Consider the following 12,497-nt stretch of genomic DNA (forward strand, 5'->3'; position numbering starts at 1 on the left):
GGGGGTGTCAAGAGAACCCGAGAGAGCGAGAGAGAGCGCCTGCGCATTTACGCCCGCGCTCTTTCTCTCTGATCATCGCTCCGGAGTAGGCGGGGCAGGCGAGTAGGCAGGCAGGCAGGCAGGCAGGCAGGCACGCGCGTGCGTTCTGCTGCCCCCCGCCCGCCCGCTGGCAGAGGCGGCTGCAGCAGGCGGCGCGGGAGCGCGCGCGCGGAGGAGGAGCTGCTGCCCCCCCCACACACGCGCGCCCCCGCTCGCCCCAATGCCAGGGTTCCGCCGCAGGGGGGGGGGGAAGGGACGAGGCGCGTGCGCCGGCCACTTCCTTGTTTTCCTCACGTGACCGCGAGGCGCGTCGGCGAAGCAGGAGGAGGAGGAGGAGGAGGAGTGGGCGGGGCGCGTTGGTAAATCATTCTCTCTCTCTCTCTCTTTCGCTCGCTGAAACAAAAACCCACCAGAGCGCATGCGTCACTGGGGGTGTCAAGAGAACCCGAGAGAGAGCGAGAGCGAGAGAGAGCGCCTGCGCATTTACGCCCGCGCTCTTTCTCTCTGATCATCGCTCCGGAGTAGGCGGGGCAGGCGAGTAGGCAGGCAGGCAGGCAGGCACGCGCGTGCGTCCTGCTGCCCCCCGCCCGCCCGCTGGCAGAGGCGGCTGCAGCAGGCGGCGCGGGAGCGCGCGCGGAGGGAGGGAGGGAGGGAGGGAGGAAGAGGCGCGTCTGGAGAGCGGGCGGGCGGACGGACGGACGGTCGGGCAGGCTCGGCGGTCGTGCTGGGGAGGTTGCAGCCGGGGTCTCCTTTCTCCTCCTCCGCTGCTGTTGCTGATTTCCCCCTCGCCGGGTCCCTCTCCCCCCCCGCTCCATCTTTGGGGGGGCGCAGCGGAGGGGCAGAGGGGGCGCCTGCGCAAGTTAGTAGCTTTGGGGGGGGCAAAAAGGGGAGACCCTCCTGCAGCAACCCCGCCAAGTGGGGGGGGGGTCCGTCCCTTGCAGAGCAGCTTCTTTTCTTCTCTTCCCCCCCCCCAGTTACCAGGGTAGTGGGTGGGGAAGGGGGCGCGACCCGGGCCACGAAGCAAGGGGTGGATTCCCTTAAATTTGGGGGAAGGGGAGATGGCAAAGAACTGGTGTACCCCGTGGGGGGGCTGGAGAGGAGATCTTGGCGGAGCGCCCCTTTCCTCTCCTGCCCATCCCACTCCTCTCCTCTCCCGTTGCTGGGACCAGGAGAGATCCAGTGGCTTTCTGGAGCTGGGAGGGATCACTTTGCATTTTTTGCAAAAAGTGGGTGGTGGTGGTGATGCATGGCTGGACCTGGCACTGGGCTGGCAGCTTGTTGGCAAAGTCTTGGGGCGGGGAGGGGATAGTTGGGGTGAGCCTGGGACCCGCCCCCCTTTAGGGGCTCTGAGACAACCTGAGCAGCTCCTGCTGACTTTGGAGGGTGGAAGAAGAGCTGGTCTTAGTCAGACAGACGTGGCCCAGGGGAGATGGTTCCCCCCCACCCCTAGTTAGTATAATCTCTACCCGGAAGGGCATCCTGCTTCTCTTCTCTTTCCAGCAGGCTCCCACTGCAGTCAGGAGCCCAGCTGATCTCCTCTCCTTGATGCCCTGCCTTAGGTTTAATGCTCTCGCTCTCTCCTTGTCTCCCCTTTCTTCTCCTTGTGGCTTTTCGACTGTCCCCGTGGGGCAGGATCATGCCGGACCAGATCACTGTGTCGGAGTTTATTGTTGAGACCACGGAAGATTACAATTCCCCAACGACGTCCAGTTTTACCACCCGGCTACAGAACTGCAGGAACACCGTCACGCTGCTAGAAGAGGTACAGTACATCAGTGCTTGTCCTCTCCTTTTTCGGTTGCGGGTGAGGGGGGGCGCTGCCTTGTGTTCGTCATGATTGTGATATGTGTGCTCTGGCCGATAAGGGGCTTCGGGGCTCCTGCACCCTTTTGAAAAGCTCGGGAGGCAGGCAAAGCTGCGTGCTCTCTCTTCCATATCCTGCTATTTATTTTGCATTCATGATGACACTAGGGGCAACAGAGGCAGGATTGTTTGTCCATATAATTACGCAGAGGAAATGGTTGTATGGAATGAATGAAGCTTGGTGTATCTTTGGCACAGGTGAAACAGTAAATAATTAGTGGCAAGGACAAGGAGTGGAGGAAATTGCTCACAAATGCAGAACCCCGGCAAAAGGCACTGATGAGAAGTTGGAAGATGATGAAAGTAAGGGAGGATGCGGTGTGGTGGATTATTTTGTGGCAGTAGTAACATGCTCAGTCTAATCCAGTGATTCCCAAACTGTGAGCCGCGGCTCCCCAGGGAGCCGCGCTATCGTCATGGGGGCGCCATGAATACCTGCGCCGCTGGGTCCGGCGCTGATGCGCCATTTCTGGGGCGTCTGGTGCGCATGCGCAGTTGCAGGTCGGATTTCCGGGGGAGCCGCGGGCGCGTCTGGTGCGCATGCGCAGTTGCAGGTCGGATTTCCGGGGGAGCCGCGGGCGAAAAAGATTGGGAACCTCTGGTCTAATCCATTTCCCCAAAATTAAAAGTCATGATTAACAAAGATATACGTGTCAGTCTTCACATTTGCAAATGTGTGGCATGGACTGGACTGTGTTTTTCAAGAATGCATAGTAGAAGACATTTCTGCAAAATGACGCAAAACTAATCTCTCTTATTTTTCTATCATGTCATTATCCGCATCATTCCTTAAATCGTTATCCAAGCATCTTACGGCCATTGGTTAAAAGGCTATCGAATTAACCTAGTGTTTTTTTCTGGCATCCATCACCCGGCAGAAAATGTTTTCTGGCCTTGAAAGAGCTTTAATTCCCTGACACCGAGATTGCGCTGATAATGCTTTTGCTTGAGGGAAGATAAAATGACAATCTGAAAGATTGGTGATAATTGTGTCTATTCAAAGAAGTTTTGCTTAAAGCCGTTTTAATGTTGTTAACCAATTGGGTAATACAACCAAAGGATAAGATCAATTGCTTATGAATGTCTTGTTGGAGGAATGGCATTGTTTCAGAATTGCAACTTTCTACTGTGCTGTGGCAGCTTGGTAGTTTTTGCTGTGTAAGTACAGTTTTCCCAAATAATGAGTGTAGCCAATCAAATGCTCCTATCGGCTGTTCATTCAGCTTAAGAGTCTGTTATGGGGGGGGTGGGGTCGGTGGGTTTGGTCCTGAATCCCACTTACTCTTCCAAGGTTTGAATCGACAATCTTCACAGCTTCTTTTAAATCTCCTTATGTCATCTTTCAAGCTTTCTTCTGAAAGGAGTTTAGCACGATAAAGGAAAATCGGAGCTTTGCTTGCTCTTCGACAAAAAATAATCACCCTTGCTACTACCGTGGATCTTTGGGTTTCTGATCCCCAAAAGATGTAGACGGGAGGAATTTACAAGTCATCTTGCCTGGATGGGGTGGAGTTGCATCTGGAATCTGACAATTCAGGACTTTTTTTTCTGGGTGACCTTCAAGCTTTAATAAAGTGCCTTTGAGGGTTGTTGTTGTTCAGTAAGCGATTTTAAATCCAGTTGCAACTGTGAAATACTAAAAGACAGTATGTTACTCAAATAAACACTTTTGCCAGACAAAATCGCAGTGGCCTTCTCTGTTGGCTGCATATACTTAGTGTATCAATCTATGAAAAGTTACGCTTAGTGTGTGACTAGATTTTTTTTCTCATTAGTTTTGTACTGAGCGGAAGAAAGAAACTGCTACATTTTGGCTAAAATGTGTTAGGAACGTATTTTTTTTAAGGCTGCGGTTTTAAGCATCTTGGGTAAAGTAAATTCTTGAAATAAATTGGATACAATTATTACCTCAGCATGTGTTCAAATCCTTGGGAATGTTCAGAATTTAGAGATATTTTATTCTTTTTGAGAATGCTCAGAAATATTGTTGGACTAAGCCGGGGTTTAGGCAACTTCAAGATGTGTGGACTACAATTCCTGGAATTCCTCATGCTGGCTGGGGAATTCTGGGAATTGAAATCCATGTACCTTAAAGTAAGGATCAGGCCATTAAACCATCCTTTCCTAAAGTAATTTACTACATTTCTTTGATTAATCATTGAATCTGTGTTCTTTCCCTTACTAAGAAAATAACAAATATCAGGATTTTTTTTAAAAAATATATCATTTTCCCCACTAACAAGAAAGCAAAGAGATGCATTTTCTTGTTTCTCTGTCATAATAAATCGAATAAAGGGAGAAAGAAAAGGAAATAATGAAATTCAGTGGTTTTATTGATTGTCATTTTTGTTGTTGTCGTCGTTTGAGTAGCAAGCCAGATTGTTGATTGCTTGGTTATATAAAAACTTAATGATTTTCTGTAACATTTTAAGGACTTAATTTTTCTCTGCTGGAGAAAAAAACCCTCAAAATGGCCAATTGAAAACTATTTTGTGAAATGTTTGAAGCAAAAATGGTTGCAGTTGATAAAATCCCTACTCTACCTATGAATTATATTTTTAAGGATAATTACCAGTACTTTTTTCCCCCGAACTAGTTCTAAATCACTTGCTGAAAGATATTGGAGTAAAAAAAACCATTTGGTAGTACTATATTTATTTATTTATTAAATGTATATGTCACTCATCTTAACTATCAAGTGACTCCGGGCAGCTTACAGCTTCATAAAACAGCAATATAAAATATTAAAATTATTAAGTGATTATACACCAATAATCATACACGTAATTAAGCCTGGCAAAGATGGGTTTGTTTTTTCCTCAGGTGCCCCATGTTTATGCTCCAACACTGGAAATTTTTAAGAAAATGTTGGATAACCATCTGTCTGAGATGGTGTAGGGTTTCCTGCCTGGGCAGGGGGTTGGACTAGAAGGCCTCCAAGGTCCCTTCCAACTCTGTTGTTATTTATTTATTTTATTTATATTATATTCTGATATCACCAACATTGTTTGGCCATACTTCTCAAATACCAAAAATTTTACCATGAATAAAGACAATGTTAAGTTTGAATGGCAGACAGTGATGGTCTATTCCACTATAGTTCTGCATTTTGAATACTATTTACTCAGATGATACAACATGGAGAAATGTAATGAGCATTTATTGGAAACCTTTCTGTATGATTCATTGAGATGTCTCAAAAAAACAAAAAATTCCTATTGTCTCTAGTTTTCTCTTTTATTATGCTGGCAGCATTGACTTATTGGAAATACAGGTAGTTGTCGACTTACAACAGTTCATTTAGTGACGGTTCAGAGTTATAACTAGTATTAAAAAAGTGACTTATGAACTTTTTTCACACTTACAACCATTGCAGCATCTCTATGGTCACGTGCTCAAACTTCAGATGCTTGGCAACTGACTCATATTTATGAAGGTTGCAGTGTCCCACAATCATGTGATCTTCTTTTACGACCTTCTGACAAGAAAATACAATGAGAAAACCAGTTTCACTTAACAACCGTGTTACTAATTTACCAACCACAGTGATTCACTTAACAACAGTGGCAAGAAAAATTGTCAAATGAGGTAAAACTCACTTAACAAATGTTTCATTTAGCAACAGAAATTTATTTTATTTTTTATTTATTTATATTATATTCTGATATCACCAACATTGTTTGGCCATACTTCTCAAATACCAAAAATTTTACCATGAATAAAGACAATGTTAAGTTTGAATGGCAGACAGTGATGGTCTATTCCACTATAGTTCTGCATTTTGAATACTATTTACTCAGATGATACAACATGGAGAAATGTAATGAGCATTTATTGGAAACCTTTCTGTATGATTCATTGAGATGTCTCAAAAAAACAAAAAATTCCTATTGTCTCTAGTTTTCTCTTTTATTATGCTGGCAGCATTGACTTATTAGAAATACAGGTAGTTGTCGACTTACAACAGTTCATTTAGTGACGGTTCAGAGTTATAACTAGTATTTAAAAAGTGACTTATGAACTTTTTTCACACTTACAACCATTGCAGCATCTCTATGGTCACGTGCTCAAACTTCAGATGCTTGGCAACTGACTCATATTTATGAAGGTTGCAGTGTCCCACAATCATGTGATCTTCTTTTACGACCTTCTGACAAGAAAATTCAATGAGAAAACCAGTTTCACTTAACAACCGTGTTACTAATTTACCAACCACAGTGATTCACTTAACAACAGTGGCAAGAAAAATTGTCAAATGAGGTAAAACTCACTTAACAAATGTTTCATTTAGCAACAGAAATTTATTTTATTTTTTATTTATTTATTTTGTCACAACAGTATATATAAGCATTGACATGTAACAACTATATAATATATAAGCATATATATGAGCGTAAGTATGTAATAACTATATTAATTAGATATAATGAAAAGGAATAATAGGACAGGAACGGTAGGCACGTTTGTCCATTGTGGTTGCAAGTTGAGGACTACCTGTATTTTGATGCTACTCTGACCTTGAGCTAGAAATGAAGCATTTCAGAGCTTTAAGGAAAAAAACTAGCATTTGGAATGGAACTGGATCCAAAATGGCTACCGTTTTTTGTCTGTCTTAAGTGCATTTGAAACCAGTTCTCCAAAGCTTCTTCAGGACTTTGCCAGATAAAAGTTTATTACCCAAGGCAGTAATCCATTGTGTGTAGACCACTGTTTCCAAAGTTGGCAACTTAATGGTGGGTGGATTTCAGTTTCCAGAATTCCCCAGCCAGACTAAAACCTGGGATAGACTTTCCATACATCAGGTAACGGGTGACCATATAAATCAGATGAAGGATGGCTACATGAATAATATGACCAGTTTCAGGTTATTGAGAAGGGGTATCCAGAGGACTGCTTTTAAATTGTGGTGTTGGAGAAGTCTCAAGAATCCCTTGGACTGCAACGAGATCAAACCAATCAAGGGATCAACCCTGACCTTTCATTGGAAAGACACATGCTTTGGCCATCAAATGAGAAGATAGGACTCATTGGGAAAGACTCTGATGTTTTGAAAGATGGAAGGCAAAAGGATAAGGTGATAGCAGAAGATGAGATGGTTAAATAGCATTATTGATGCAATGAACATGAATTTGGACAAACTCTTGAGTGGTAATGGAGGACAGGAGGGCTTGGCATGCTGTGGTCCATGGGGTCACTAAGAGTTGGGCATGACCTAGTGACTAAACAACAACAAAATCCAGAAGACCCATCGGTTGTAATTGATAGATTGATAGAGCCAGGGTGGTGCAATGGTTAAAATTGCAGGCTGACTCTGCCCACTGCCAGCAGTTCGATCCTGACCAGCTCAAGGTTGACTCAGCCTTCCATCCTTCCGAGGTCGGTAAAATGAGGACCCAGGTTGTTGAGGGCAACATACTGACTCTGTAAACCTCTTAGAGAGGGCTGTAAAGCACGTTGAAGCGGTATATAAGTCTTAAGTGCTATTGCTATAGCAGGCATGCAGAGTTTGGCACTTTTTTTTTAAAATTTGAATTTATATCCCACCCTTCTCCGAAGACTCAGGGCGGCTTACACTGTGTTAAGCAATAGTCTTCATCCATTTGTATATTATATACAAAGTCAACTTTTATTGCCCCCAGCAATCTGGGTCCTCATTTTACCTACCTTAATAAAGGATGGAAGGCTGAGTCAACCTTGGGCCTGGTGGGACTTGAACTTGCAGTAATTGCAAACAGCTGTGTTAATAACATACAGACTTAGTCTTAGACAGACTTAGTCTGCTGAGCCACCAGAGGCCCTGAACTTGAAAAGTTTTCCATTCCCTTAATGATAATTTAGCTCTGGGTCATGTGACAAGGAAGGATGTATGGAGCAGACACTAATATTCTGAGCCCTTGCTTTGCAAGTGTCTCCAAATGGAATGAATTCGGAGGTTTTTATTTTTCCCCCCTTACAGTCTCTATCCTGATCTAGTTTCTTTTTCTAATCTGATTTTTAAAAAAAAAAAAATTTGCTGGCTTCTAACCCATACCAGATTTGATCCGTTCAGTTATTTTGGAAGTTATGCTACTGATGGACATTTTACTTACATTCTTTCTGGCATTCCATTGGAAAGAAAAATCAAAAAGAATCTCTCCTTGCAGAAACCCAATGCGTAGCATTCAAATTGTCAAAACAGAATAATGTAACATTTGTTTGACTCTATATTCATTCCTGGTAATTACCATTATGTAGTTTGACTATGTGCATATGTATATCTATATATGTATATATTTGATTATATTATAGCTGATTATAGTGTAAATATAATTTGTAGGAATCCTGCTGAATGTGATCAGGTGCCCATTTAAGAGAATATCCTGTTTCATAAAAACATCCAAACAGATGTTTCTGGAAAGTCTTACATATAAGATATAAAGACAGTAAACTTTTTAGCAGTTTTGGATAGCATCTGGTATTCCAAAGGCATCTAAAAATAAAGGTAAAATTCAGGTTATCCTCAATTTATGACCTCAATTGAGCCCAAAATATTTTTGCTAAGTGAGATGGTTGTTAAGTGAGTTTTGCTCAATTTTATGACCTTTCTTGCCACAGTTGTTAAGTTAAAGTTGCGACCTTCTGTCAAGCAAAGTCAATGGGAAAGCCAGATTCACTTAACAACCATCATAAATATGAATCAGTTGCCAACTGTTGGAATTTTGATCACGTGACCAAAAGTTTCCAGGGTTGAGAAATACTAATTTTAAAATGCACTCTCCTATTCTTTCTTGATCAGCATCAGAATCCGGCATTGTATTCTGTAGTAAGTTTAATTTAAAACGATGGGTAGTCTTTGAACCTTCAGATGTTGTAATTTCCACTAACCAATAGCTGTGTTTACCCGGCTCTGTTAAAAACTCTTGTTAGTAATATGTGGAGCAGTTACAAGTTCCTTATCTTAGTTGTAGTGGTTGAGATTCAGCAGACAGCATCAAGAGGTCAGATTTATGCGTTACACTAAACTCCAAAGTAGTGTGGTTTGTGTGATCTGTAAACCGTGGTTAATGAAAGATGAAGGGTCAACTTTAAAACTTGTGGACTTCAACTCCCAGAATTCCTCAGTCAGCCATGATCCCCGATGTAGAGTATCATAGAATATGAATCATTCGGTTATTCCAAATTTGAGAAATGGTTATACAAATCAAGGCCTAATGTAGAATGTGAACTCAGGCATAGTTGTCCTTTTGGAATTCTCTTACCTACACAATGTGGTTTTCTAGGAATTTGTTTGATGAATATCATCTTTTAATCCTGGCTTTAAATTTGCTGTTCTTGTTGATCCTTATTGATTCTTCAAGCTTTCAGCTTCCCCAAACACAAAAACACTGCTGCTTATTGGAGTTTGGGGATTAAAAATAATTATTAACTATTTCTTATCAAAGGGAAGCATGCATGGTAAATTCTAGAACATAGAATAATATGGTTGGAAGGGACCTTGGAGGTCTTCTAGACCAGGGGTCTCCAACCTTGGCAACTTTGAGCCTGGTGGACTTCAACTCCCAGAATCCCCCAGCCAGCAAAGCTGGCTGGGGAATTCTGGGAGCTGAAGTCCACCAGGCTCAAAGTTGCCAAGGTTGAAGACCCCTGTTCTAGACAATCCTCTATCCATGGCAGGAAATCTTAAAACCATTCTGGGCAAATGACTGTCCAGTCTCTTCTTGAAAACCTCCAATGATGGAGCACCCACCACTTCTGGAGGCAAGCTCTTCCATTGGTTGATTGTCCTCACTGTTAGGAATTTTTTCCTTAGTTCTAGGTTGGTTCTCTCTTTAATGTTCTTCCATCTGTTACTTCTTGTCCTACCCTCCGGTGTTTTGGAGAATAGTCTGACCCCCTCTTATGAATGAAGACAAATAGAGGTGTCCCAGGATAATGTTGCAGGATCCAATTTGGGTTGATCACCAGGACCAGAGGTTTAATCTTCTGAGCTTTCGGACTTGTGTTGGAGCCTATCCTCAGGGAACTTCTCTCTCATCAGAATGTGTCATATTCTGGTGAGAGAGAATTTCCCTGAGGATGAGCTCCAACACAAGTCTAAAACCTTGGAAGACTGAACTTCTGGTCCCGGTGACCATCTGTTGTGACTCCCGCCCCCGAACCTGGCCCCATGCCCAAAAGTGACTCAGAGAGTGAGGGGGAAGGGCCGGTAAGGCTTACCTCGGGAGCACCGATTCCTTTGGCTCGGCTCCAGGAGCCAGAACCAGACGAGTCGAAGGACGTAATGAGGCTGTCATCCCCTGATTCCTCCCTTCCCCAGGCTACGCCTTCAGACCCAGCTGATAATAATAATCAAGCTTGGCTTGACCCGCGCTTCAGAAGATTAGAGAGGCGGCGTCATCAAAAGGAAGGGTGGGGCAGGAGCCCCACCCCACAGGATATATAAGGAACTTTGGGACTGCTCTCACTCCACAGGAAGCAAAGTTTAGCTGATCCATTTCATAAAGAGCTGAAAGTCTTGCTACGTGAGTCATTTGAACTTTGGCAGGCAGCTGTGATTTCTCTGCCAGGACTGATAAGAGCTGTGAATCCACTGGCTGAAGGCCAGCTCGTGGGTCTGAAGTGGGGAAGGAGACAGAACACCATCCCAGATTAGATCTTGACCCCCTCTTCTCTGTGACACCCCTCAAGTACTGGGCAATTGCTATCATATCACTCCCAGGCCTTCTCTTCATTAGACTAGACCAGGGATGTCAAGCTCAAGCGATGTGGTCGGATGCAGCCCACAGGGCAGTCCTGGTCTACCTAATGCGAAGAAGAAAGATCGGGCCAGCATGGCTTTGGCCTAGTCTACCTAATGAGAAGAGGAAAGATTGAACCAGCCTGGATTCGGCCTAGTCTACTCAATACGAAGAGGAAATGTGCCAGCAGTTTGGGGAGTGGCATTAAACTAGCCACGCCCACCCAGTTTGCCACACCCACCCAGTTGCCGCCCCCCCCCCAAGGTCAACCACAGCCCCTGATGTGGCCCTCAATGAAATTGAGTTTGACATCCCTGGACTAGACATACCCACTTCCCTCAATCATTCATCATATAGTTTCATGTCCAGACCTCTAATCTTCTTTGTTGCTCTTCTCTGCACCCTTTCTAGAGTCTCAACATCTTTTTTGTATCATGGTGACCAGAATTAGAAGCAGCATTCCAAGTGCTGTTTCACTAGTGCTTAAACATTTAAACAGGCTTTTAACTTGTAAAGAAAACTTGAGAGGAAAAGTTTCCCATAAAATTAAATGTTGATGAAACGCTCCATTCTGTTGACTCCGTAGTTTTCTTTCTTTTCTTTTTTCTTTTGCTTTCTGCAATTTGTGACAAATGAGAGAGGAAACAGGATGTTGTGGAAGTTGAAAACCTACTGTTGGTATAATATCAAACAAACATTTTATACTAATTAAGTAGTTCTTGATTCATTATTCTGGGGTGTGTCAACCATGCATGTACAGTAATATAACCAGTGTTCAATTGCAGCCTAGTTGGAATTACAGTTTTTAGGCAGTGAACAATGCCTATGTGTATTGAAATAAATATCATGTACAATCATTTTCTTTCTGGATAAGCAACAATAGTTAACGCCCCATCATTGAGAGTTCTTCAGTATAAATTATTATTTTTTCATGCACATTAGTATAGTCCTTTTAGTGTGCTAAAAGAAAATGACATATTTCTTAAGCCAGTGTAGTTTGAATGTTTTAAGCGTGCAACTATATGCGACAATGGCTTTAGGAAATAGAATCCAGCAGCAAATGCTACAGAGTAGGTTTACATTGCACAATATTTATATACATTGGTTTTTGTGACTACATTTGGTTGAGACTCGCTCTAAAATTTTGCATTTAGAGGTCTGCTGTGTGCATGGGCCTGGTGCGCACACATGTGCCTTTAATCACTTGACATGCTTGCTGCAAATTTTCGTCTTCAGATTCCATAGCAGTGTGATTACATAATACAAACTGGATTGAAATTCCACATGGAATTTGCTTGAGGATGTTGGCAGATATGATTGTGCAGTTTGTTGTTGTAATTAATACCTTTATCCTACCATTGTAGAAGTGGCAGGAAGTATATCTACTGTAAAGCAAGTCAGCCAATAACAAGTTATGAGTTGGCTCTTTGGCTTGAGACTTGCAAGATTCATAGGAGCAGTGGGTTGATTTTTTTTTCAGAGTTCTGTGTTCATGTGATTCTTTTCAAATAATTAATACCTGAATAATTAGGAGTGGCGCAATAACTCAATGCTTAAAGATGCTGAGGTTGTCATCTGGAAAGCTGACAACCAGAGTTTGAGACCCGAGCGTCACACAGTGGGATGAGCTCCAGTCCCTTGCTGTAGCTCTTACCCAAAAGCATGCAAATGCAAGTAGATAAAAAGTTATTACTTTGGTGGGAAGGTAACACTGTTGTGTGTGCCTCAATGTATAGTCCTGCTGGCCACATGACCATGGAAGTGTCTTCGGATAACGCTGGCTCCCTTGGCCAAGAAGTGGTGATGAGCACTACCCGGTAGCATCAGACACGACTGATAAGGGGAATCTTTACCTTTTTACACAATTAGGAAAACCAT

The 12,497-nt window shown here is 43.3% G+C and overlaps 1 protein-coding gene across 1 annotated transcript in view; it reads left to right on the forward strand.

Moving 5' to 3' along the window:
- Positions 1-711: 711 nt before the first annotated feature.
- Positions 712-12,497, forward strand: part of ASAP1 (ArfGAP with SH3 domain, ankyrin repeat and PH domain 1) — a 128,762-nt gene continuing 116,976 nt past the window's right edge. Inside the window, exons 1-2 of the mRNA XM_058178499.1 lie at positions 712-898; positions 1,672-1,801. Coding sequence (XP_058034482.1) covers positions 1,676-1,801 — 126 coding nt within the window. The 5' untranslated portion in view covers positions 712-898; positions 1,672-1,675. The remainder of the gene's footprint in view (positions 899-1,671; positions 1,802-12,497) is intronic.

This window comes from Ahaetulla prasina, chromosome 3 (assembly GCF_028640845.1).
Source record: "Ahaetulla prasina isolate Xishuangbanna chromosome 3, ASM2864084v1, whole genome shotgun sequence".
Lineage (NCBI taxonomy): Eukaryota > Metazoa > Chordata > Lepidosauria > Squamata > Colubridae > Ahaetulla > Ahaetulla prasina.